This window comes from Oryza brachyantha, chromosome 9 (assembly GCF_000231095.2).
Source record: "Oryza brachyantha chromosome 9, ObraRS2, whole genome shotgun sequence".
Taxonomy (NCBI): domain Eukaryota; kingdom Viridiplantae; phylum Streptophyta; class Magnoliopsida; order Poales; family Poaceae; genus Oryza; species Oryza brachyantha.
The window spans coordinates 3,711,788-3,736,591 of record NC_023171.2 but is presented as its reverse complement, the minus strand read 5'-3'; the positions used below and the strand labels follow the sequence as shown (position 1 = coordinate 3,736,591).

Genomic DNA, 24,804 nt, shown 5'->3' with positions numbered 1-24,804 from the left:
CATGGAAATGCCTTTGCAAGTACTACCACTGTTGCAAATATAATCATGTGTATGATTTTTAAGCAAATCGTAAGGTTTAGCCCGTCATAAAATTTTAAATGTTGAATGATTGAAGTTCTCTTTCCAAGTACCAGATTGGTTGTAGAATTATTGGAGCCAGTGAAATTATATGAATCGGTAATGAAATACTTATAGTGTGATAGAAAATATAAATACTTATATTTTGGAATTGAGAGAGTACATGTATTCATTTTGCAAGCACAAGCTTATTTTGGATTTAAATTTTCCATGAAAAGAATTTGTTGGGTGAGATATTTATTCCCCATTTATTGGGTACTATTTGATGCAAAATTTGTAAGAAACAATTTTAAAAACAAAATTTAAATTATTAAAAAATTATGTTTTTAAATTAAATTCATATAAGAGTTCTTGCTAGAACATAAACCCTAAACCCATGGGTTTAAATTTTGCTGAATATATTACATCAAAGTTGGTTAGAAATTTATCTAAAAGTTTTAATCTTTTTCCAGTTGGTGGTCAAATAGTTATATCCTTTTGTTTCAGACGAGTTATTATTAATCTTAGAATTGTGTTTTTATCACTAAGCATATAAGTATAAAATATAAGTATTATAGCCACTAGTAAAAAAATTAACGGTCTAACTCATGGTCAACTAGTGTAATGGATATAAAAGAGATTAAAATGAAAACTCACGAGCATTTAAGGGAAAACTCGAGTGCACAAAAGTACATGTACCCATACCAATATCATTTAACTTAAGTAATTGTAATTACACAAGAATGGAATGATTATAATTTATAACCACCAATTATCAAAATCATATTAGATAGCAGTAATTTTAATATTAATGTTCAATACAAATCGAATAAGTCATGCAAACACTTTTCAAAAATAAGAAATTATATAATAATTTCATACGATCGAAATAAAATAGAGGCTTCGCATGTGGGTTTTCTAACTCATGGGTTAGTGGGTACAGTGACTCACCCATACCCACATATCCAATGGGTAAGGATTTTGTCCCGTCAATAAACCCATGAGTATAATAACTATATCATATAACTCCTATACAGTAAAAACCTATTGGATTTCATGTCATGGGGCTCATTGCCATCTCTACACAAAATGTTATATAAAGACAAACTCAGGGGTATAAAAAAAATTGAGCAAATAATATCCATTACGAAATATCGCGTGCATGCTTCAAATCTACTAGATTCACTTACTCCCGTAGTAAATTTTGCAAATTACAATGTAATCTTCTATAACAAAATAATTTCTAAATATAATTTTATTTACTTTACACAATAATATTATATCTTCTTATATGTAGCAAAGTACTTGTATTTATTCATATATGTGTACCATCAAATAGGTATCACAGAATAAGATAAACTAAAAAATCTCATAAGAACAGGACATTTTTTTTTAGGAGTTAGACAATAGTAAACTGATTTTATGATATTTTTTGTGGCTTTTTCGTAGATCAAGTTCTAATACCCAGTTTTTTAAAGATTGTTGAAAATCTGCTTCAGTTAAGATTTGGCTGGCGAAATCAATGGTGATTGTCTGGCTTAAGGTAAAATACCAAATGACATATTTATAAATAAAAAAGTTATGAATAAAACTATTTATAGACGTGCTCTTAGCAATCTAACCAAGACAGGAAAAGGAAAATAAACTACGATGCAAAACCCTAAAATCTATCCCAAATTTAATGTTGAATATTTAAATTTTAGCATATAGACACAGCATAAGCGAAAATACACCAACAGATACATTAAACTATGACGATTCCAGCTGAATTCACCTCAGAAAGTCATAAGCATTGCCGACGAGAAGTTGAACAAAAAGCCAAGCAACCTGCTTCCTGATTTCGTTCTATCAGGTTAACATCATGACATCTGAAAATGAGATAACCCAATACTGCCGGAAACTGACAACCTAATTCGCTGATGCACATACCATGCAATTACGTAACCTAACTGAGGTGACTAACGAACCTAACTGAATTGGAATCGGCAGTTGTAATGTACGCACATTGTATCCTACCTGGCACCTGCCACTGTCCATCGCATTGCTACCTCTCAAACCAACCCAATCATGGGCCCAACACCAACAGATACATTAAACTATGACGATTCCAGCTGATTTGAGAGAGCTCGGTCCGGTAGCTGAATTGGACATAGCATAGCAGAACATGATGACATTTTGCAGACAATCAAACGATCGCATGTAACCAGAAACTATGCTTATTTATTTGCAAACTGCCTTGGCTCCATAATCTGAGGATCCAAGCAGCAAGGAAAGCAATGGTTGGGATAAAGCATTCAATGAATTTACACTCCGCCCTTTGACCACAAGGCAAATGGAAACAAGGATCTATCACCACTGTTGTCGTCAGAGCTCCCACCTATACCCGCCTGACATCCCGATCAGTTACTCCAAAACTTTTTTTGGATTCTGACGCACTTCTTTAGCCTGGTCTGTGCAATGTGTAGCAGCATCTGGTGAACATGGTCTCAATTTTGCCGCCAAAATCTGCATCCAGCAGTATAGCACATCAGAAATCAGCACATGTACGGAGATAATGGAAATCGCCATGCATAATCTTCCCAAGCAATGCACAATTGCACATAGATTGAAAGCTAGTTACACAAAATCTTATAATTTCACCTAAAGATCCAGCTCAATCACATGGAATGTAACATGGATATACAAGAGGCATAACTCTAGGTCTAGACTCTAGAGACTGAAGGAGTTCTAACTAATCAAATGTACTGTGTTACTATGGTAGCGAAGCAAAATCTTAGAAAAGAAAGGCTTTATGTACCTAAATGATTAACCATGGTGCCCACATCATCATGTATATGTTGACTACTCTTTTGTAAAACAAATTAGGACCTGCTACTAAATAAAGTTACAGTTGTTTCAAATAAGCTATCGTGAACCATTTCCAACTGGAATATTCAGTAATCATTCATCAAATTCTTCAATTAATATTATCGAGATACTTAAGTGGAATTATTGGATTATAATAATCCCCTTCTAACTTGTAAACAGTAGCAACAGTAAAGTTTCTAATAAAATACATCCTAAGTAGAGTAATCATTCCAGTCCTTTTTCTTTTTATGTTTACCATATACTTTAAAGAAGAGCAAAAATAAAGGCAACTTTTCTTTTCTAAAATGTTGCACGTTGGAGCAATTTAGTATGTACAGTGTAATAAGCGAAGCATAGATCTATCAAACACTCAAATCGTGGCTCAATTCAAATAGGACAGTTCAAACAGAAGGATAAAGCCATGCTCAATGCAACCTTAGTTTGCGACTGATCTGACATGCATTGTGTATTTGTGTTTGGCAACACATATGGCAACCATTAACAGAACTTGGGGTTTTAGTGTGCTGAACAAAATTAATTATTTCAGATGCTAGAAGTGTTATTTCACTAAAAAACTTAAATTAGCATTACAAATACCTAATACATGAACCTAAGTTTCAACGGTCTAACTGACTTCTGGATTCACATAGTTGCTGCTGCTTTGGATAGGGTACGTGGTTCTCAATGAAGATGGCAGCAAAACAATGATTACTTGGTTCCGGCTGAACATGACAATGCCAGCGATTAGGAATATGCATGGTGGGAATATGATTAAGGTTTCCTAGAGAAGGTAAGACTACACTTGCAGGAGTAAGGAGTTTGAATACCATCTTAAACGAATCTGTTGTCCATGTACCAAATTCAGTCAGCTATGTCTACTTGACCAACAACAATAACAGAGTAATTTAGACGTTCAGGGAATGGAACTTCTGGGAGGTTCAGCCTCAGGAACCTAGATTGCAATTTATTTTACCACTATCTTGTTTGTCTAGATGATAGTAACAGCAACCTAGCAAAATACAAACATCCAAAGCTACACCCGTTCATATCTATTACTTGGGTAGAAAAAAGAATATACAACAATTTTCTGAAAACATACAAATTTATGCACAACCAATGTAGCTTGAACAAAATCAGCATTTTGCCAAAATCAGCTAGGCCCACCGCCATCTTTTTGCTTTTGCTTATGCTTGTAAGCAACAATTTGAATTTTAAAACTTGAATTTGGAGTTGATTTTGAGGTTTTATCATCATAGTTTATTTTTCAGGCTTTACTTTTAGATCACTATATCACTATGAACACAATGTATATAAAAGTTCTACCCACATTATTTTTTAATCTTTAATAAGTTGTTTCGCTTATTCTTAATTTCTGCGAAACAACGAGGCTTAGTAGCATCTTGTCTGTTTAGATAATGGTAGCACCACCTATCAGATACCAACATCCAAAGCTAAATTCATTGATGTCACTGTAGCTTATCAATAAAAAGGAATATAAAGCAAATTATTTTAAAAACTTCCACATATATATATATATATATATGCACATGCCACAACAGCTGGGCTAAGAAATATTCTAATAGTAGGCAGAGTGGGATAGAGCTCAAAAATCTAGTTAGACCTACACAAGCCACATATGACAAACACATGTATGTATACTTCTGTTGACAAAAATCTGTTGTATGTATAATAATACCAGCATTACTGACAAACACATGGAAGATAAACTACTCCCTTCATTCCAAAATGTTAAGTATTTCTAGGGTTTGAATCTTGTACCAAAATATAAGTATTTCTGACACTATTCACACAATACAACTTGTACCATCAACACTTCTTATTCAAAATTCTTTCTATTTTATCCTCACATACCCTCTCACCCTCACTCATTCCTATTTGTCAACCCTATTTATCAAGGGGCATTATAGTCTTCTATTCTCAACCTTAATCCTTGTTAAACAATCTAGAAATGCTTATATTTCAAGACGAAGGTAGTAATAGGTATACCAGATGTCAAACACATGTATACGTCTAGGCTTCTACTTTCTTTCAAGAGCGGTGAAGGAAGCAAGATAAACTCAGATTGTCACATAACTCATATCACTATGGAGAGTTTACAAAATAAAACACATAAACTTGTATATGCCAATACAGTCATTGAATAGGATTACCAGCTTATAGGACACTCGTACCTGTACATGGCAAACAGAAAACCAATGACCCATTGTGTACACAATGCGCTGGTTCAACATGTCAGCCAAAACCAAATCCTTCACTTGCCTCATGAATGGCAAGAAGTAAACGCTCCTCTAGCTGTTCCTTTGAGGAATATTCTGGTAAGTCTAGTTGGTTAAAGCTGCATGTTATGTATGAAACCAGCATTACTGAAACCGCATAAAGTTAATAATGATAATTGGACAGTGATGGAAAAAAAATTAATAATACCAAGTGTGGGCAGATGGAAGCCTCTCCGGAGCTCCATAAGCCTTGTGAATCTGGAATCTCTGAGGCCCAGAAATACCTTGTAGAGCTTTGAAACCCTCTAATGGTACCTGCAACAGCATCTTTAAATCACACAAGGAATCTTACATTTTGCCAGCATTTAGCATTATGCAGTCAATTTGCATTCTAATTCACATGAAGGAAACCCATCAAGTTCATCAGTATCTTATTATAAAAATATAACAAAGAAAACTGGCAGTAAACAAAATAGTCTGAACTTCAAATTTTCAAATGCCTAGTCACTAGTTTTAATAAATGTGCACAGGACAACAAAATGATAAACTAGAGAACATGCAAACTAGTAGTTGCAGTCATCTGAGAGTAAGGTCCTGAGTTCAAATCTCCACAGCAGCAAATTTCAGATTGGTTTATTTGAGGGGCTAAGTTCCTAATATAAAAGGCTGCATATATTCGTTGGATATAGAGGCCGGGTAAGAAATACCTTTCTCTAAAAAAAGACAAGTTAACTGCCAAAAATGCAAGGTATACAATAAATTCCCAAGCCTCAACACCACCTTGCTCTCACTAGTGTGGTGGTAGTTTTTACACCTAACAAAATATTTAGAGGATACTGAAGTAGGAAGAGAGAGGAATGGAGGCCTCTAATTATGATGCCACAAAAGCAACGACTGTTCAAAAGTCAAAATCACTGCCACAACAACATAAAGTGAAATCTTTCAGGACTGGTATGTACCATGGAGAAAGTTTAAGTTAAGAGTTTAAAGCTGTAGAGCGGTATATTTCTTAGTCCGTGATGTAAATGAACAGAAAAAGTTCAAGTTTAAGACTTTTTCCAAAACTGAAACTAGTTTTAACAGAACAGCAAACAACTATATGTGGTGAAAATATAGAAGTGAACAAAAATATGAGGTACAAAATTGTACCGAATATTTCACATGCAACAAATTTATAACTTTGGAAAAAAAAACCTCATATGGATGTCTTCAAACGAAATAGATTTAACAAATAAACAAAACCAAATGTTAAATGAATTGTTTATTACTTTTGATGTTCCTGTCACAAATTGTAGAAATCTGGCCATGTCCTCCTTGCTGAAACCATTAACTACTTCCCAGAACCACTGGATGACTGGAGATACCAGCGAATACCCAATATACTCCGCATTTGCTTTCAGGTCATCAACTGACAAACAATAATAATATTAATAAGATGACGAAGGAAACAAATAACCATTAAGATTTTCAGCTAAGATGAAGAAAGACTCACAGTCAATTTCAGGAAGTCCACTGATCAAGAGTTCAAGTTCTTTATCATGAAATAGAGAAATAAGCTCTCTTGGAACTAATTCTGTGAAGCCTTCGAGGAAGGCATTAATTTGAGGACGAATTGCTGTGGTCAATATATGTTCAGCCACAAGATCGACATACTCATGCTTTGTTTCTTCAGTCACCCTGATGTTTCTCCCACCAGGTTTGAGCTCAAAATCAGTAACCTGAGTGACAAATTCATTAAATACACATGAGACATGTCAACATGCAAGAAGGCAAGGTTTGAGCAAATAACAGAAACCCATCTCACTACCTCATTTTTCTCATAGAGAATATGTTTTTCTTCATCAGGGTCCATGCTGAATGTCAGATCAGGAATATCACTTACATCGTTCTGTCAAAAGATATACTATCAATTCTGGAACTGCACACAAATGCACCTGACTAATTCACACAATAATGGATAGTGAAACCAAACCTCTAGCATCCACTTCAAATTTTTGTAGTAATCAGGATCAACAGCCTCTATATCATGATAAGTCACTTTAACACCAAGGATGTGTTTGTAAAATGAACGGGTAAAGTGGACATCCAATAATTGGCCATCAAATAAGGCTTTGGCAACCTGACAAAAATACCAAATAACATGGTCTCAAAAACAAATATAAATGTATATAGTTCAAAAGGATATACAAGAAATCTTACCACTCGGCCAACAAACTTGAAATAGGAAAGGTGCTCTGTCTGATAAACAGAGTTGGGGTTAGGCTGGAAAGTTGCATTGTTCCCAACAGTGGTGAAGAGCAAGGCTCCTTTGTCAAAAATAACTCTAGACAGAAGCTGGTACCACTCCCTAGTTAGTCCACCAGCATCAATCCCCTCCTCTCCTTGGAATTGTACAGTTAAGCGGCCCTTAAGATCCTGGCTACGACGTAATCTCAATTGATTGTATGAATCCTCCAAAACATATGCCCGACGAACACTAATCCGCAAAGGAGCTGAAAGATGCTGATCATGTTGCTGCCTAATGCATGCTCTAAAGTAAGCACGCTTGTTGTCAAAATCTATCAGCCTTGGTACTTTCAACATCATAGAAAGTGACTTTTCCAGCAAACTAGGATTCTGTCGAATGAACACATTGAGGAGGCGTCGATGCTTTTCTGCCACCCTCACAAAACTAATATTGCATATTCCACCAGTCTTTAATGATGAAGGCGATGAACTCCCAGCGAGTTCTTTCACTTCTGTAGCAGTCACATTGGAATCAGATGGCACAACTGCTTGGCTTGTTTGAAGCTTCTCACATAGAACAAAGAAGGACTCTATAAATGGCAACAGACGTTGTGTGCCTGGCGGAAGAGGTGGTGATGTAGTAGAGGATGAGGCACCAACTTCTATTGCATCCACCAAAGGAGCATGTGAATTGAACGTCGAGTTATGAACAAGTTTTGCCTCCATAGTGCTTATACAATCACTAAGTTCTTGCCACAAAGGCTCAAGTGCTATGTTCAAATCCCATAAAATAGATTGTTCTTCTTGTCCCACAGACTGATCTTGGCTAGTACTGCACCTATCTGAGGTCAATGTAGATAGGACTTGTAGAACCCGCAGGATTGCAGCTCCAGCCATAGAACAAGAATTGAGCCCAAGCATCTGTGTGTTCTTCAATGTTACAAGCTCCTCTACTGCCGAAGAACTTAAGCTCTGAGCAGCACTGGCTAGCTCCATTGAGAAAAATTTCCGGTGGGATACCACCACACTAGCCAATTTTTTTACCACCTCTGCAGCAAGTCTATACACTTTATCTGGAAGACTGGTTTCATTTCATCATCAAATAAAAAAAATGTAAGTTTGTAATCTAGAGAAATAGAAAGATAAAAGTTATTCAAAATGCTGTTAATTCAAAGAGACTCCCAGCAAAACAGCAATAAGAAAAAAAATGTAGACATAAAGGTACCTTTTATATTTATATTCAAGAATGACAAGGTATAACTAATTCCAAGAACATAAATTCTTGTAATATACAGTACAAGCATTATAAATGTTAGACCTAATATTGCAGGATCACTGTTTAGTTCAGGAAGAATACGTCAAGATCAGGATTGTGGATAGTGCCATGCTGTCATCCAACAAATGTGTTTGGGCAATAAATACTATGATTCCACATGCAACAAAATGAAGTGCTCAAAACCAGGAAAAGTGGCCCTACATACATGACCTAGTAACAAACCTTTGAACAAATTCTCTCTCAATTAACTGTCCATATTGTGTATGGCAACATACAGATTAATCAGTGCTAGTATATGCGCCAACAAACCACCTATATCTCATCCAATGATGCCACTCTATTATATTTTGCAGAAGAAACAGAGTAAAAAACATCAACCTTTCAGGGAGAAAGTTCCATCCTATGTCATTAAAAGGAACCCTGAGTCCAAGAAACCAGAACAAAACAATTTCCTATAGTGAATCATTTTTTTATTTGTAACCAGTATCTAAGATCAATTATTAGGAATTCAGTTCTTCGTAGTGGCAAGATATATATACATGTACAGTACAATAATACTCAGCAATTTCAGCATGCCCAGGTTTTATACGCCTATACAGAACCCACTTCTTCCCAAATTTCCATCCAGAAGAAAATATCATTTATTTTCCCACATTGCCCTTGGAAAATAACTTTCACACAAAAGAAATCAAAGCATGTGTTAGCACTTAGCAGACAACAGAAACAATCTCTAATATGAAAGGGAAACCATCAATTTTTCTAACATTAACAGATTGTTTGGGACCTGATGCTGGCAAACATCAGAGTGTGAAACATCAGAGTGTGAAACACTAACCCCTCAAGTGCAAGAATGTTGCACAAGTTGTGTAATTCCGAGTCTGGAAGCTGAGTAAGAATGTCATGCACATTAACAGATTGTTTGGGACCTGATGCTGGCACCACAACATCTTTACTTTGACTGTTTTCTTCGATAGGAACTTGCTCCAGAGTAGATGGTTCTCCATGTGTATCAATGGGTGCCCCATTTTCATCACCAGCAGTGTTAACCATTTGCCCTGAATGAGGCAGATAATCGACATTGGAAGCAGCGTTGTTGACCACCACTTCAAGCAAACACATCAGCTGTAGGAAAATAACAAAATTAGGGATCGAGGAAAAGGTCTAAGAACTCCGACACGTATAACAGATTAAAAGAAATACCTGCTCAAGATATACTCGACTCCGCAGAAACAATGGTTTGTTTAGAAGCTTAAGAAATAACAGGATAGGGGTATAACCCTCAGATGGTGTTTGCGTCATATCCGACTGTAAACCTTCTTGCGATGTTTCTTTAACATGCTTAAGTATCATACAGTTTGAATTTGTTGAAGGGTCGAAGTAGACCAAGAGACCCGCAACAGAAGGGTGGTTTGAAGCAAGATATGTAAGCACTTCAAGAAGCCGCTTGGTCACCAGAGGAGGTAGACCTGTACAGGAGTAGCACAAGCATACTATTACAAAAGCGGTAGCTCTGTCAAATAAGATACCAAAGAACCCAAAAAGGAGAAAGATAAAACAACATGTTATAGGAAGAATCAAGAAAAATTCAGTAAACAATATCCAACAAATCAAAATTGCAGCATTCATAGAGAAAAAAGGTTACCATTTGCAGATTGTGGTTGTGCATAAACAATGTTCCACTGACATCCATGTAACCTATATGTAGTCATGCGGTCCCATCTATTAAGCCCCTCGGCTTCAGGTTTAATAATGTTGAGTAAATGGCCAATCAATGTAACACGTGTAAAACTGTGTGCGCAAAGATTGAACATAAGCCTTTGAAGGAGGCCTTTGCTGAGTGGCTGCAAAAAGAGACCAAAGTTAAAACAGAACAACTGCAAATGCAACAAGCTGATGCAGAGAATGCACCAAAATCCAACGGAGAAATAAGGGGAATATTCTAAATATAACTAGTGGATACCCTGTGCATTGCAGCGGGAATATAGGGTGGAAATTAAACTTGCTACGTTTTTTCTATAAAGGAGAATCCAGCAAATTTGCAACGGTAGATGTTGCTACCTTTTCTCTATAAAGGAGAATCCAGCAAATTTGCAATAAAATAAACATATAGATTTAAGCATGCAGTCCTACATTTGCAAAACTACACAAGATAATAAGGCAAGAAATGTCAGAGCGGTAAAGAAAAAGAGGAAGACCAGTTAAAAGAAAACTGAGACCAAATATGAGCACAATGAAATTACCGGAGCTAGCTGTAGAAGACGAATAAGTGCTCTTAGAGCATTTGAATCCAAAAGTGGGTTCCCTTCCACATCTTTACTCTTAGCGCTTCCCAATACAGTAGAAATAACCCGTCTACCAACAGTCACACCCACACCCCTGTCCATAACAGTATGATTGTCTGCTGGTAGCCTCCTTGCTCCCAGCCTATAACTTCCTCCAAAAAGGCTTCCCCTAGCACGGTAACGACTCAATTCTCTGTCACGAAGCATTTGAGCTTCAGCAAGTAAAGCAGAAGGCAAGGCGGACAAAACTGCCTCAGACGAGGTCAAGAGCACCTAGTGAAGTACAATAGGTCAATATTATAATTTAAATACAACAAACCAGTGTAGAAACATAAAATTGAGTAATTGAGTAAGCCATACCTCTTCACGTAGATCAGGAGGGAAAGTTGCTATAATCGAAGCATTATCCATGTCAACTGGCTGTCCAATGGGTTGGGAATGAACAATCCGCTGTGCTCGCTGCTGAGCCAAAACCTCGGCTTGTATTTCTGGGGGAAGAGCAGCCAAAAATTCAGGATCTATTTCTTCTGCAGCTGGTGGAGTATAGGAAGCAGTTGGTGCAGCACGATTCTGTTGAGAAGCAAGGACTTCTGCACGGAGATCCTCAGGCAATGCTTCAAGAAATGTTGGATCAATTTCATTGGTACTGGAAGCCTCATTGTTAGCATTCAGTTGATCAGGTTGAATAGCCTCTTGAGGAGCTCCATCCTCTTCTAGCCTAACTGAAAGAACATTGCCATCTGAACCAGGAGCTGAGTTCTCTACTTGGTTATCAGAAATATCAACGCTGTTCATGTCAACATCTGTATTCACTGTGGCAGAATCAACATGAGCATCGCTTAGCTCAGGAACCGTACCTGAGGAAGTGAGAAGAGCATGACAATTTGACTCCAGATCAGATGGTACTTCCCTAAGATCATTACTAATCTGTGCACTTTGAGGTATTTCTACCTCATCCTGCATAACATGGTCATAACTTTGTAGATTACCAGACAGTGAGTCCCTATCAGGATGAGCACCAAGCTGTCTGTCAGCAGTATACATCTCATTACTCTGAGGTATAACATTCATGTCATCAGCTGCTTGATGCATCTCTTCTTCAGCATGAACATTTGCAATATCAAATGACTGTTGATGTAGAAGTTCATTCCTAGGAAAGACATCACCATTTGCTAGGTTTGTTTCTTGGTTGGTTGTTCCCTCAAATTGTTGAGGGCTACTAGTAGGTAATAAAGCAGGGGAATCGGTGGTCACAGGTTCTGATGGTAACTCTTCATTTACATCATTGCTAGTTTGTTCAGGTTGCATCCGAGGCGCATCATTGCCAATGTGTTCGGATGCATGATTTAAAAAAGTAGCTACATTCAACTCTGTAATAAAATAATGCTCCAAGGCCTGGGCAATAGCAGCTGCATGATTACCTGCCTGAGGTTGACCATCATCAGTCCATAGATTATCTCCAGGGCCCCGCCTAATTCGGAGAGATTCCATACCAAGTGAGAAATCAATCAAAGGTGGGGGGGCAGTACTTACAACACGCTCACCAAAAACTGGAGCAGCAGTTTCAGCTGGCAACCCAGCATCTAACATGTAAAAGGGAATATCTGCAGTCCCAATAGAAAATGTGTGCAAATCTCTTGAGGGTGTTCCACTAGATGGCCATACTGAACCAATTGCATCTCTAGTTTGTGCTGGTCTAGAGAGAAAAGGATGCTGGAAAGCATTTCCATCAGACCTTGATCGATCAATAAAAGACCTGCTTCCACTTTGGCGGCGGCGCTCAAGACCAAATGGACGATGTAAATTAAACATATCATCAGTCCCAACACCATGGAATGCCTCAGCAGATATGTCTATAAAACCACTAGCCTCTCCACGACCCCTGGAAACTCTCAGATGACGATTCATTCCAGTTAAAGTTTCCCTCCATCTCACTTCTATAACACGGTTCTCAAGAAAATCATCATCTTCTTCATCCATCATATCATCATTGTAGTCATCACCCATGGCAGTATTCTCCTGGTCATCAATATCTGTGTCAGCTATTGACATCAAACCAGCTCCCTCTTCTGCTATTTCCTCCTCATCCTCATCCTCATCCTCATCTTCATCCTCACCGTCCTCACCTAGATCATCCTCCTCCTCGACCATTTCATCATCAGCTTGATGCTGAGCTGAGAAAGCCAAACCCGCATCAGTAGTATTAGTCATCAAGTTACCTTCAGTAGCTTCCTCTCGCATGAACTCGACGCCACCCGTTGAAGAGTTACCAGCAGTATTCTCAACCAAATCTATTCTGGTCTGCTCGATAGGCTGATCTTGGCCAGCATTGTTCCCATCATTATGCGATAATTCCTGGACTTGCTGCCTTGTTGGTTGGACCGTATCGATAGCACCATGTCCAATACTAGTACCTTGTTCACGGTTTTCATTAGCCTCATGGGCTTGTTCATGTGACCCAGTTAGCTTGTTCTTAGCATATCGATCTGACTTTTGGACTTGATCACTTGCATTTGCAGTCCTTGTGAGGCTATCCAAAGCCTTCAGAATAAGGTTGACAACTTTTGGAGCATCTGGGTGGTCCAGGTCAATTACTTTGAGCAAATCAGAAAGGGACTGCACCATTCCACCATCTATCATAGATTTTGCAATATCAGGTGAGCAACCAAGGACAGGCAAGTTGTTCTGACTATTTCGGGACAATATTGAATTGATCAGCTCAGAGAAAGCTAAAACTTTTTTGTCAGGTGTCAAAGATCCTCTAGAGGTGCTGCTTGCTGAATTTATGAAATAACTAAATGCTTTCACAATTTCAGAAATTACCCTTCTACGGCCTTCAGTAGATCTGCAGCACAAAGCTACCAAGAACCAAGATGCTCTTTCAGATAACTTGCCCATCCAATTATCCGATACATCAGCAGATCTGTCAGAAGATAACAAATGAAATAAATGATACAGTAACCCACTGTGTCCAGGTACTTGATCACCACCTCGTAACTGTGATAACTCTATATCACGTTTAAGTATTATCCCAACTGCATGCACGTACATGAGTAGTATTTCACTCATCAGCTTAAGCACAAATGCCAATTTCGACAGCAAGGATGACTTCTCAGAAAGGGTATCACCATCAAGATTTTGTCCATCATTAACTTTTGACTTCCCTTTGGTATTTGGCTCATCAACATCCATAGGAGACGACATAAAATAACTGTCAGACCCCAGTTCTTTCTTTGAGGATGGGTAGCTCATAATGATCTCCAGAAGCTGATCGATAACTTGGGAAAGACTAGTCGATACCTTTTTCTGGTTTCGTGAACATCTGTTTACTGTCTCAATCGTCTTAATATCAGAAGTCACCCGAACAGGCTCGTTACACAGTGCACCGCTTTCAGTCGATGAAACTTTCTGTTTCTCCTTATCTTTCTCCTTTTCCTTCTCCTTCAACAAAGCTACACTCATTCTACCTCCTGAGCAATCTAATTGGCAAACTGAAGTTACAGCCTTCATGAAGATCACAGGATCTCTAGATATTAGTGGTGACATATTTGTCAGAAATGAGCGTGCAGTATGACTGCCACGGGTACTTAATGACTGTCGAATTTCCAGTTCCATGGCGCTCTGCAGAGTCTGAGGGTCCTCAATGAGGTGACGAACGATAGCAGATGCCAAAGTCTCATATCCATGAAAGATGCAAGTCCTTGGAACACTCAAGAGAGATGCAAGGCTGCCGTTTTCAGAGAATTGGGCAGCAAGGGTATGTGTTTTCGTCAAACGGGCAGAGAGTTGCAGAACAGCTTGCATAACAATTGCTGGCACATGCTGCTTGATGAATTCACAGCACAACGTTAGTATCTTTTGGCTCTCCTGATCAGTCAAATAGCCAATAGATCTTCCCAAGATTTTTTCAAACACATTCACATCTGGGTATTTCGCTGAATGAACAGTTTCAGTTTTCTTCTCAGCAAACTGTGAAGGATTTACCTTGCATTCAGCACTTGATGCATCAGAAGAAAATTTAGAAGTCCCTTCTGGCATGTCTATATCAAGTGTCGGAGTATACTGTATCATGTTGTCCAATATAAGCAACAAAGCACTGATAGAATTCCAAGTTTGATCTGATTTCTCTGTCCTTGATTTAAGGTTTTCCAATATACCAAGAACAGTAGGGACCACACCATTTTCTGCACAAATTTCACGTATGCTACTGTCTTCACTCACAAGTAAGGCCAGCAAACGGGCAAAAGAATATAATGCACCTGCATCAAATGAAGAATCCGATGGAAAACGTTTAAGTTGCTCAAAAAGGTATAAGATAACCCGCTGACGGTCTTCACCCTTATTCTGGTTGCACAGTGTCACTAGAAGATCAGTCAATGCAAAAGCCATGCTATTACTAGAAGAGAGTAGCTTTGTTGTTACAGCAAGAATGTCATCCAAAGGAAGCAGGAGGACACCTTTATCTTCCACGACACTTGGGTCATTCTTATTGCTGCCATCCTCCTTGGATGTTTCAGTGCTGTTTCCAAGTGACAATGCTAAAGCTTGTGCAAGTTGGACATCTTCTTGAACAAATTCTTCTGGATGGCTGAACAACCAATCTGTTGCCATTTCAACACTGTTAGTTCTGACACTTCTCAGGGCTTCTTCTGCCCTAGCTCGCGAAAATCCCATCTCAACAATTGTAGCAATAGAAGACTCATCAAGAGGGGGGCTAGTAAGACGTTGGTTTGCAGCTCCAACACTTACACGGCTTTGTTTTAGAGCCCCAACACCAGAGCATATATGGCTTACAATGGAGACTAAGGAGGTGATAAGAGATGGGCAACACTCAGGGAACATTGTATGATTCCAAACAGGAAGGACTGCTTCAAGAACTTGAGATTGCAACATACGAACAAATGATTCAGGCTCTGAGGGCACAGGGAACAGATTGATGGATAGTTCGGTGACCATAGGCTGAACAAGCAGCTGATTATGAGAAGGAGACAGTAAATATGAAGAGTTCACATAATATTCCAGCACTCTACAATAACTCTGTAATGTATCCAGCAGCCATGAATTGTGTGACACCTTCACGCTGTTAGAGGAAGCTTGATCCGACCCAGTAGTTGGAACTGAGAAAGGAAGTGTCCAAAGTAACTGACTGGTAGCTTCGAAAGTAGTTAGAAGCTCCTTGAATGTTCCATTCACATAGAAACTATTAACTATTGCAGAATTGCACAATCGACGCCTGATGTCAAAGGTAAGTGCTGCCATGTCTTCCACAACTTTCCCAAGGTATCGGCATTTCACAGATAATGACATCTCAAAGCCAGCAGTAGAATGTCCAGAGTAACCAAGAGCAGTAAGAAAAAGTTGTGCAAGAGCAGTCACAAGACTCCGAGAGGCTGGAGTCAGACTTGAGTCAGCCCGACGGCGAGCTGGTAATCCTTTGACAAGGGTAGAAAGGAAGGAACGCATCATTTGTCCAAGCTTAGTCAGGAGTTCAGAAACAACAACATCAGGACTCTTTTTTACAGCATCATGACTTTGTGAACTTTCTGCTGGAGAAAAAGGACTGTCTATGTCAGCATGTGCTGCATCTATCACGCCACTTAGGCGCCCACGTATCCTTGATAGCGTGTGCCGACCATGGCGGTGCATGCTGGCAGCAGATCGCACTGCTGATATAAAATCTTGTTCCATAGTCCATGGTGATACAGAAGATGTTCTTACTGAAACCGGATTCATATGTCTTGCAACTGGTGCTGTATTTGTGTCATCATCACTGTCCCTTTCAGATAGATTTGAGACTGAAGCATCTCTAGGCACATCATCTTGTTCCACATCTTGCTTCTCCACTTTGGAATCATTGATTAAAGATATCTGCCATGTGACTTCAGTATAAACCTTACCTAGTTCCTTCAATATCTCAGCATCAGCAAAAGCCAGTTCCGAGACCATAAAGGCATTTCCCTTCAGAAGAAAATTACAAAGAGACAAGAGCCCTTCAAGAGTAGAAAGTGCTTTCAGGAGAGGTGATTGTTTCGCAGGATCACTATTAATCAACTTGGTTCCAGAAACTGAACCCAACAGTTCATTAGTCAGCTTAAGATGATCTCTACAGAATGAGCAAACTGCTCTAGCCAGAGAAACCGAATGCTGAGATGAGAAGTTTTTAAAAGCAACTGAAATACTCTGCCCAACTGAAACAGATATAGGCATTAATGGCAATTTGAACAGCTGAAGAACAGCTTCGATGCCCTTTTTCTCACTGAACAACCTACATGTGTCAGAATTTTGCAGAACAGTTTCAATAAGACGGCCAACATTGCATATGCATTCAGGAAGATATGACTCAATGGACGATGATGACGCATCTAGAGAAGTATCTACCATCTTCTCAGAACTTCCCACCACAGAAGTTTCAGCTTCATTACTTGAAGTACCTACCTGCACATCAGTTTCCATGGGAAGTGGCATAATGGAGTTATCAGATTCTGTACAGAAACTAGAATCTCCACCACACCCAACTTTTGAAATGGTGTTCAAGATTTCAATAAGCATGTCCACTCCAGAAGACCGTAATGATGATTGATGACGCATTAATTCATCAAGTCCACTTGACAAGGCCCCTGTTGTATCCCCACCCAGAGCCTTCAGATATGATCTAGTAGTAAAGATTTTCACAAAGCATCTTAAAGCATTGCGGTCCTTTACTAACTGAAGCCCACTGTTGTTTAAACATAGTGCATCCAAACACTGTGGTATACATGTGATAGCATCAGAATTATAAAGAACACCACCCATTATGGCTTCAATGAAGGCTTGTGGCAAACCAGCTGCATCAAGGACAGCAAAGCAAGTTGGATCTTTGTGTATGAGATCACTCATGACAGTTGCAGCAAGTGAGAACACCCCACCACCAAACTCCTTGCCTCTCCTAAATATGGTGCATAAACAAGGGGGCAGCACATTCTCTTCTGAGCCATCAACACGGGCAGAGCTACCAGGCACATAAGTTGCCAGAGATATAGTACGCAGTAAGGCTTTCATTAAGTTCCTTCGATTATATGAAATTAACGCATCAGAATGAAGAGGTTGCACACCTGGCACAGGCAAACTACTTTCAACTTCTTTACCTTTATCCATAGACTGATATTCTTCTGGTTTATTTGGACCAATCTCAACCAGCGACACTTCTATTTTTAAGCGTGCAATAGTGTCATCCAGGCCACCTAAATTTCTAAACAATGCAGAAGACGGGTTGTGGTAATCCAAGAAGCCCTCAATGACATGTACTGCGGTGCTAACTAGATGTAGATGATCTGTGTTTGTATCTTTCAGGAGGGGTAAAATAGTGGGTATAAAGCCAGCTTCTTGAAGAGCTAAAGAACCTGGAGTTGATGATACCAACATGGAGACAAGAGAGAGAAGTTCTTCAGCAAATACTATGGACCATTTTGTTGAACCATTGATGATGGAATCCACTGCCTTTTGCATGAGACTGGGAAGGATACCACGATGACCACCAGAAGTTACTGAGGATAATACGGTAGGTTGATGTGACCGATCATGGCACAAAGCAACCAATGAAAGGATCCCCAATATCCTAATTTGCTCTGGTATCTCATCTTCATAGCTTAGTAACGATAATAGTTCATCAATGAATTCTGGTTCATTGTTCAAAAACAATGCTAGGGTTTCAGAGTCATGGCTTGCCTGCACAAGAACGATAAAAGCATACAGGCGGATACAGGTATATTGGTGTCGATGTGTCAAAGAGTCAAATGCCCTTGCAAATCTCAATCTTGTAAGAAGAGAGAACCTTAAAGATGGTGGCACATTGTAATCCTTGACCAACTTATCCAATATTTCAAGATCATTCTCTTTGCAGCTTCTGATGCTTGGTAAGTGTATGATTTCCAACCTGTTACAATTATCTACAGATTGGAACTTGTCTGATTTATCAGTACCTCGATAGAACTCAAAGTGGAGTGTGGAGCCAATCTCAGCAGCAACCGGATCACATCCACTGGGTAGAGAACAAGCTATTAATCCAAGACCACCTTCTTTTCCACCCCAACCTTGAGAAAAGGCAAATAACTTCGAAGTAAGTGATGCACTACGTATAGAGCTTTTACCAACCGACTTGTTTACAAATGCCTTCAATGTCTGTAAGCTTGCCTCAACAATATCTGCATCTGTAGATGCTAGTAGAGAAGAAAGATGCTGCTGTAACCAGTATAATAAGAAAAGTTAACACAATTCAGTACTATAACAAGACAAACTAAGGAAACCACAAGGCTATGTTGAATTGGGAACTTGAGACATGGATTATATATATATATATATATATATATATATATATATATATATATATATATATATATATACAAAATGAAATGGAATAGGTGCAGAACACTCACCTCAAACAAACTATAGAAGTGTCTATTTGTACAGTTCTCCAATATTAATCTCAATACTCGAAGAATTTGGAGAACTGCTTCCCTAGGAAATGGAGGGTCCATCTCAAGAAAATCATCTTCAAGTAGTAAATCTTTCCTTGGTTTGATATAAGTTTCAAAAAATAAATCGAAGTGATTAAAAAGATCCACCCAGTGATGAAAGTCCCCCTGCAGACGTTTGATGAGAAGATATTAGAAGTCAGCATTCTCTTCATAAAAAGTATTTACATGGTTAACTGGTAGGATATGCATACCTTGCCAAACTCCCACACAAAATCCTTCAATGGCAACTTTACATTCTCGAGAGGAGTGGCAGTCACACAGTCTATGAAAGATTTTATATTCGGAGGCTGCAGATCAAACAGTGTCAAGGGTGAGAAACGATACACAAAAAGGAAACAGCAACTAAATCAGATTAGGAGTCGATGGTTTGCAATTAGGTGCTTCATGCAATACCATCCTATATTCCCATGCAATATCAGACAATGATTGAAAGTGACTATCCAAGTGAAAATAAATTTAGGAAAAGAATACATCCTCTAGTAATATAATCATCATGACAGTATAGAAAACAAGTTGCATTTGAACTCAAAATAGGTATGTCAGATTGCAACCAAAAAGTGAAGGTGAATATGCAAATCAAATATGTGTCTTTAAGTGTGGGTCATATATAGTACTTTCTCGTGTCTCCTACAAACTCCATAACAATTTTTTTTCCACCCCAAACATGGTTCAAAGTATTTAGAGTCCTGACTAGAACAAAATAATGAAGACCCGAAAACCAGCAATCATCTTTATTATTACATGCATGTTCTCATCTAACTTTGTAACTGCAAGTTTGTCTTCATGCTAGTTCAAACAATTGTAGGTGGTATATTGAAGTCGATGTGGCACCAACATGTCAACATGTATTTCTCACTAAGTATTGTGGTCTGGGACAGGACGAAGTGAATGATATATGTAACTGAAACATGAACAATACTGATAATTTGATAGAACCGATGCAGATTCTATAATATCAGAGGTCTAGGAAAGAAATGATGTCTGTTTCCCAGTTGCACACTGTTTGACAACATCAATCAATGGTATTAGCTAATCCCCAGTCTACAGGTGCCGTGTTTGCCCTGGTTTACCATTTCATAAGCTTAGGTAGTGAAATATAACTCTTTTATGCCAATATCTTCAGGAGCAAAATAAAGGTACATGCAAAAAACTAAACTGGAAAGTTCCATAGTTCCATATCTAGGTTTTCAAGGTTATACGTAAATCACAAAGCAATAGTTGTTTCAATCCATTGTACCACTGGTAAGCTATGTCACAGTGGAGGTGTCAAAGCAACCAGCAAAAAAACATGAGTAATTGCAAAGACTGTCTATTTCCAAAGCAGGAAAAAAAATTTGTTTGGGAAAACTGTGAAAGACCAACAGGTACAACGTAAGCAAGTTGTTTCCATACATCGAATAAAGTTATGGCTCTTAAGCAATTTATGTAAAATTTACAAAACATTTTTCTGTTGACTTTATAAATCATAAAAAATGCACCAACCAAAGGAATCCCAAATCAGGTAAGAACTGTCATGTACTATGTAGCTGTATGATGGAGGAGTAAGTTCTGTAAATTGTGTTCCAGACATAAATAATCAACCATCTAATCAGGGTTCGCAAAACCGCGGTTACCAAACGGGATCGGTAAGCCGCGGTAGCCGAGTTTAAATTTGAGGAGAATTTAAAAAATTTGAGAAAATTTAATTAAAAAAATATATGTTGTATATGTTGATATATAATGTAGTTTTATCAAAGAAATTCATGAAAAAAATGTATTTCTGGTGTAATTAAAAATCATAAACAAGAATTTCGGGAAACAAAATTAAAAAATAGCCTATTGCAAATAATATTTTATAGGAAAATGGTTAAGAATATTTTGTTATTAAGTCATTATTAATTTACACTGGACACTAGGGTACGTAATGTTAAAATACAAATATACAACGATGGATATATGAAAAATATGTATGGAGAAAAATTATACGTGCACTTTAGTAATAATTGGTAGTAGGTATAGTTGTGATGTATCAATCAAAATGAAGTTGTTACTTGTTATTGGTGTGAGTTATTTGGTGAAGGACGATATGAGTCATACGACGGTGTATGTTTGTATGTTGCAATATTAAGAATTTAGAAAAGGTCATGTGAAAATTTTCTTGTTTTCCCTAAAACATGTTCTATTTTCCTATTTTTTCTATGTCACAACTCACAAATATAGTCACAAAATATTTTCCTATTTTTCATGTATTTTTTTAAGATTTTTTTAATGTTTTTTTGCATTTGACATCAACACCCGCGGTTTCCTCGCGGTAACCACGGTTTGCTCGCGGTAACCGCGGTTTCGGCTATAAAAACAGCGCGGAAAATCACGGTTTCCACCATTCTCATGCGCTGTTTCAGCACGTACTCACCGCGGTTACCGCGCGGTAACCGTGCAAAACCGTGTGGTAACCACGTTTACCACGTGGTTTTGAATTCAAATTTTTTGTTTTCAAATTCGTTGCGGTTTTTACGGTTTTTGCGGTTACCTTGCGGGATCCGCGGGAGCGCGGTACCGCGGTTTTCGCGGTAAAAACGGTAAGGGGAACCCTGCATCTAATAAATTCAATCAAATGCATTCATAGACATACTATTGAACATATTAAGGAAATATATTATGCATACCTCAGGCCTTGAATACAAATATACAGGCATATCTCTTGGAATCTTAGTAGAAAAATAACATATTATTCATGTATACAGAAATAATATTTAACTTAAAACATTCAAGTACTTCAAGTGAACTTTCACTTCTTTTGAAAACGAGAAAAAAGATGTATCTAATAACTAAAAGATCATGTGGTCTGAAGAACAAATATATTTTTCAAAGACTTTCTTAATGCATGTGCACTTGCAATGGACAGAATGAATCATCTATTCCTTATGTTGTTCAAACAATGTGATCTTTACATCAAACATGGCATTCGCTCTTTTTTGGTTACAAAAGCACTTGGTAGTGTTTACACGTGTTAATTGTGTGATTAACTCACCCATTCAAACATTTTATGCTTTGACATGTTAAAAAATTGTGATTTTTACAAAGCCAAATAAGGATAATAACATACAGAAGGACTGGTATGCAACATTACAAAATGTCAGGAGCAACCCATAAAATATATAGCAGTAGGTGGTGGGGTGGTAGATACAGTACATTCTTTTTAAAGGGCAAAGATAGGCACTGATGGTCATCTAGCAGATAGTAGTTTTACTTGCAACTGCCAATCATACTACTCAATGACTTAATGCTTAGGCAGAAACAATGACTGCTAATGTTTTTACAAAGACAATGCTTAGGCAGAAACAATGACTGCTAATGTTTTTACAAAGACAAAATCCTACTACTTGCAACAATAACTATTAGACGCATCAAACATACAACTGCAACTATGAATAAAAGCAAATCATTTCCAAATATAAGAGAAGGCAAGTTTTATATGTAGCACATCTCACATGAACAAAAGGGAAATGCTAATCCAAATTTATAACAGGCACGTTGCTGCATGAAAAAAGTAAAATGCAAATAACCTAATCAGTTCAGCTTAATGTAGTACGACCGCTACTCCCTGACAAAACCCTGCTAGATATCATCTTTTTCGTCATTCTATATAGCCATGAGGCCAATGACAAGCAAATTAATTAAAGAGAATCATATGACCTTATTGGAATCCCTGCAGTACATCTTTGCAGTCAATAATCTACGAAATTTCTTAGTTCCCTAAACCATAGCCATGAGATTCTTTGAAATCAACTGTGTTTGATCTAACAGACTAGTTGATTAGGCAGACTCGGCCCTAACCAACTCATCCCTGATCAAGAACAGCGAAAAAACGATCATCTCACTGCTCAGCTCTCAGCACGCACTAGGAACACTTCCCGCCAGAGAAACCGCCCACATGATCGAATCCCCCCACCACCAAACACACTGGGAATCGAGAATCCACCAGCGCGCACGCAGGCCCAACCCCAACCCCTAAAACCTCTCCCACCCCAACCGGAATCGCAAGCACAAAACGCGACCGCATACCCCCCACACCGCCACCAGGGAATCGGGCCGAACCGGCCGCCGCGATCAGGGCGATCGGGCCCCCCAGATCGCGGCAATCGAGAGAGAGGACGAGGAGAGGGGCACGTACCACTTCCACCGCGCGTCGCCGCTTGAGCTTCATCCCGCAATTCGCATCGCCGGGCGAGGCGGCCACGAGGGGGCCCCGAGGCGAGTCTCCGGCGGGGGAGGGGGAGGGGGAGGGGACGGGTTAGGGTTAGGGTTTTGGGGAGGGTGCTGCGACGTGAGCACTCGATCGATCGATGCGCGTGCGATCGGGAACCGGAAGCGAGGGGGGGTGGGAAGCAGCAGGGAGATGCGCGTGTCGCCCTGGACTCTCCTGGTCTCTTTGGAGAGAAAGAGGGGAGGAGCGGAGGAAGAAAAAAAAAAGAAAGAAAGAGAAAGAGCTGCTAGGACGGTTGGACGGAGGACGCTGCTAGGCGTCGCGTTCTACGTAACGCGGGTCCAAGGTCGGTTACAGTGTTACAAGGATGGTGGATGATGCGATAAGATGCGCATACAAGCGGCGGCGCACGTTTTAGGTGTATTCTGCATCAGCGTGTAACCTGATAAATCTCCTCTGGTACGTGTGGCTTTGACCACGGAAAGTTTGATAATTTATCTTATTTTATATAGAGATATGGTTAACTGAAAATTTCTACTATAATATATATTATTAAATAAATATTTATTTAATTTATTTTTTTAAGATTTAAGTTATCTGGTGTTTTCAAATCAAATAGTCAAAGTTTTAAAATTTTGACCACTCTAGTTGAAAACAACGAGAATCATGATGTTAAGCCTGGTCAACGGTCTAACTAGCAGGAATAAGCATTTAGAGCAAAAGACATTACATATAACCATCATTCAATTACAATTTACATCAAACATGTTATTGTTGTCCGTTCAAGACACCAAGGACATGTCCTTCTATGTCAATCCACTTGCGAATCATTATCAAGCAAAGAAAACTTTGTGCCTCTTCCCTCCCTCCCACATTCCTCCTCTCATTCTCATATCTTTTTTAGTCTTTAAGCTACTATTGTTACATGCTCTAATTAGGACAGACGAAGATAGGCTCATTATCTTTATACCTCCTATCATATTTTTCCCTAGCCTAAAAATGAAAATATAACCTCAAAACCAAACTTAGATCTAGCACTAACCACATTGGTTCTTCCACAATAGTATGCTCCTAGTCACAAATTGAGCATATCCTATGGAACATGTGTCATTGCTCATCCCTACACATCTACCGGTATAAGAAATATAGTTTTGCTATGAAGAGAACAATATGTACCAAT

General features: G+C 38.6%; 1 protein-coding gene across 2 annotated transcripts; it reads right to left on the bottom strand.

The window, feature by feature from the left end:
• Positions 1-2,212: 2,212 nt before the first annotated feature.
• Positions 2,213-23,888, bottom strand: LOC102708924 (E3 ubiquitin-protein ligase UPL1-like). 2 transcript variants are annotated; one of them, XM_040527388.1, is made up of 16 exons: positions 23,592-23,888; positions 19,630-19,725; positions 19,337-19,543; positions 11,286-19,142; positions 10,884-11,198; positions 10,286-10,484; positions 9,844-10,109; positions 9,479-9,765; positions 7,341-8,448; positions 7,114-7,260; positions 6,949-7,029; positions 6,634-6,859; positions 6,410-6,549; positions 5,350-5,456; positions 5,097-5,260; positions 2,213-2,562 (listed from the first exon to the last, which is right to left on the bottom strand). In XM_040527388.1, the coding sequence occupies exons 1-15, from the start codon at positions 23,622-23,624 to the stop codon at positions 5,158-5,160; spliced, it is 11,172 nt and encodes a 3,723-aa protein (XP_040383322.1). In that variant the 5' UTR covers positions 23,625-23,888; the 3' UTR covers positions 2,213-2,562; positions 5,097-5,157. The 2 variants fall into 2 exon arrangements, with proteins under 2 accessions (XP_040383322.1, XP_040383323.1); XM_040527389.1 differs by having other exon boundaries at positions 11,286-19,139.
• Positions 23,889-24,804: the final 916 nt, after the last annotated feature.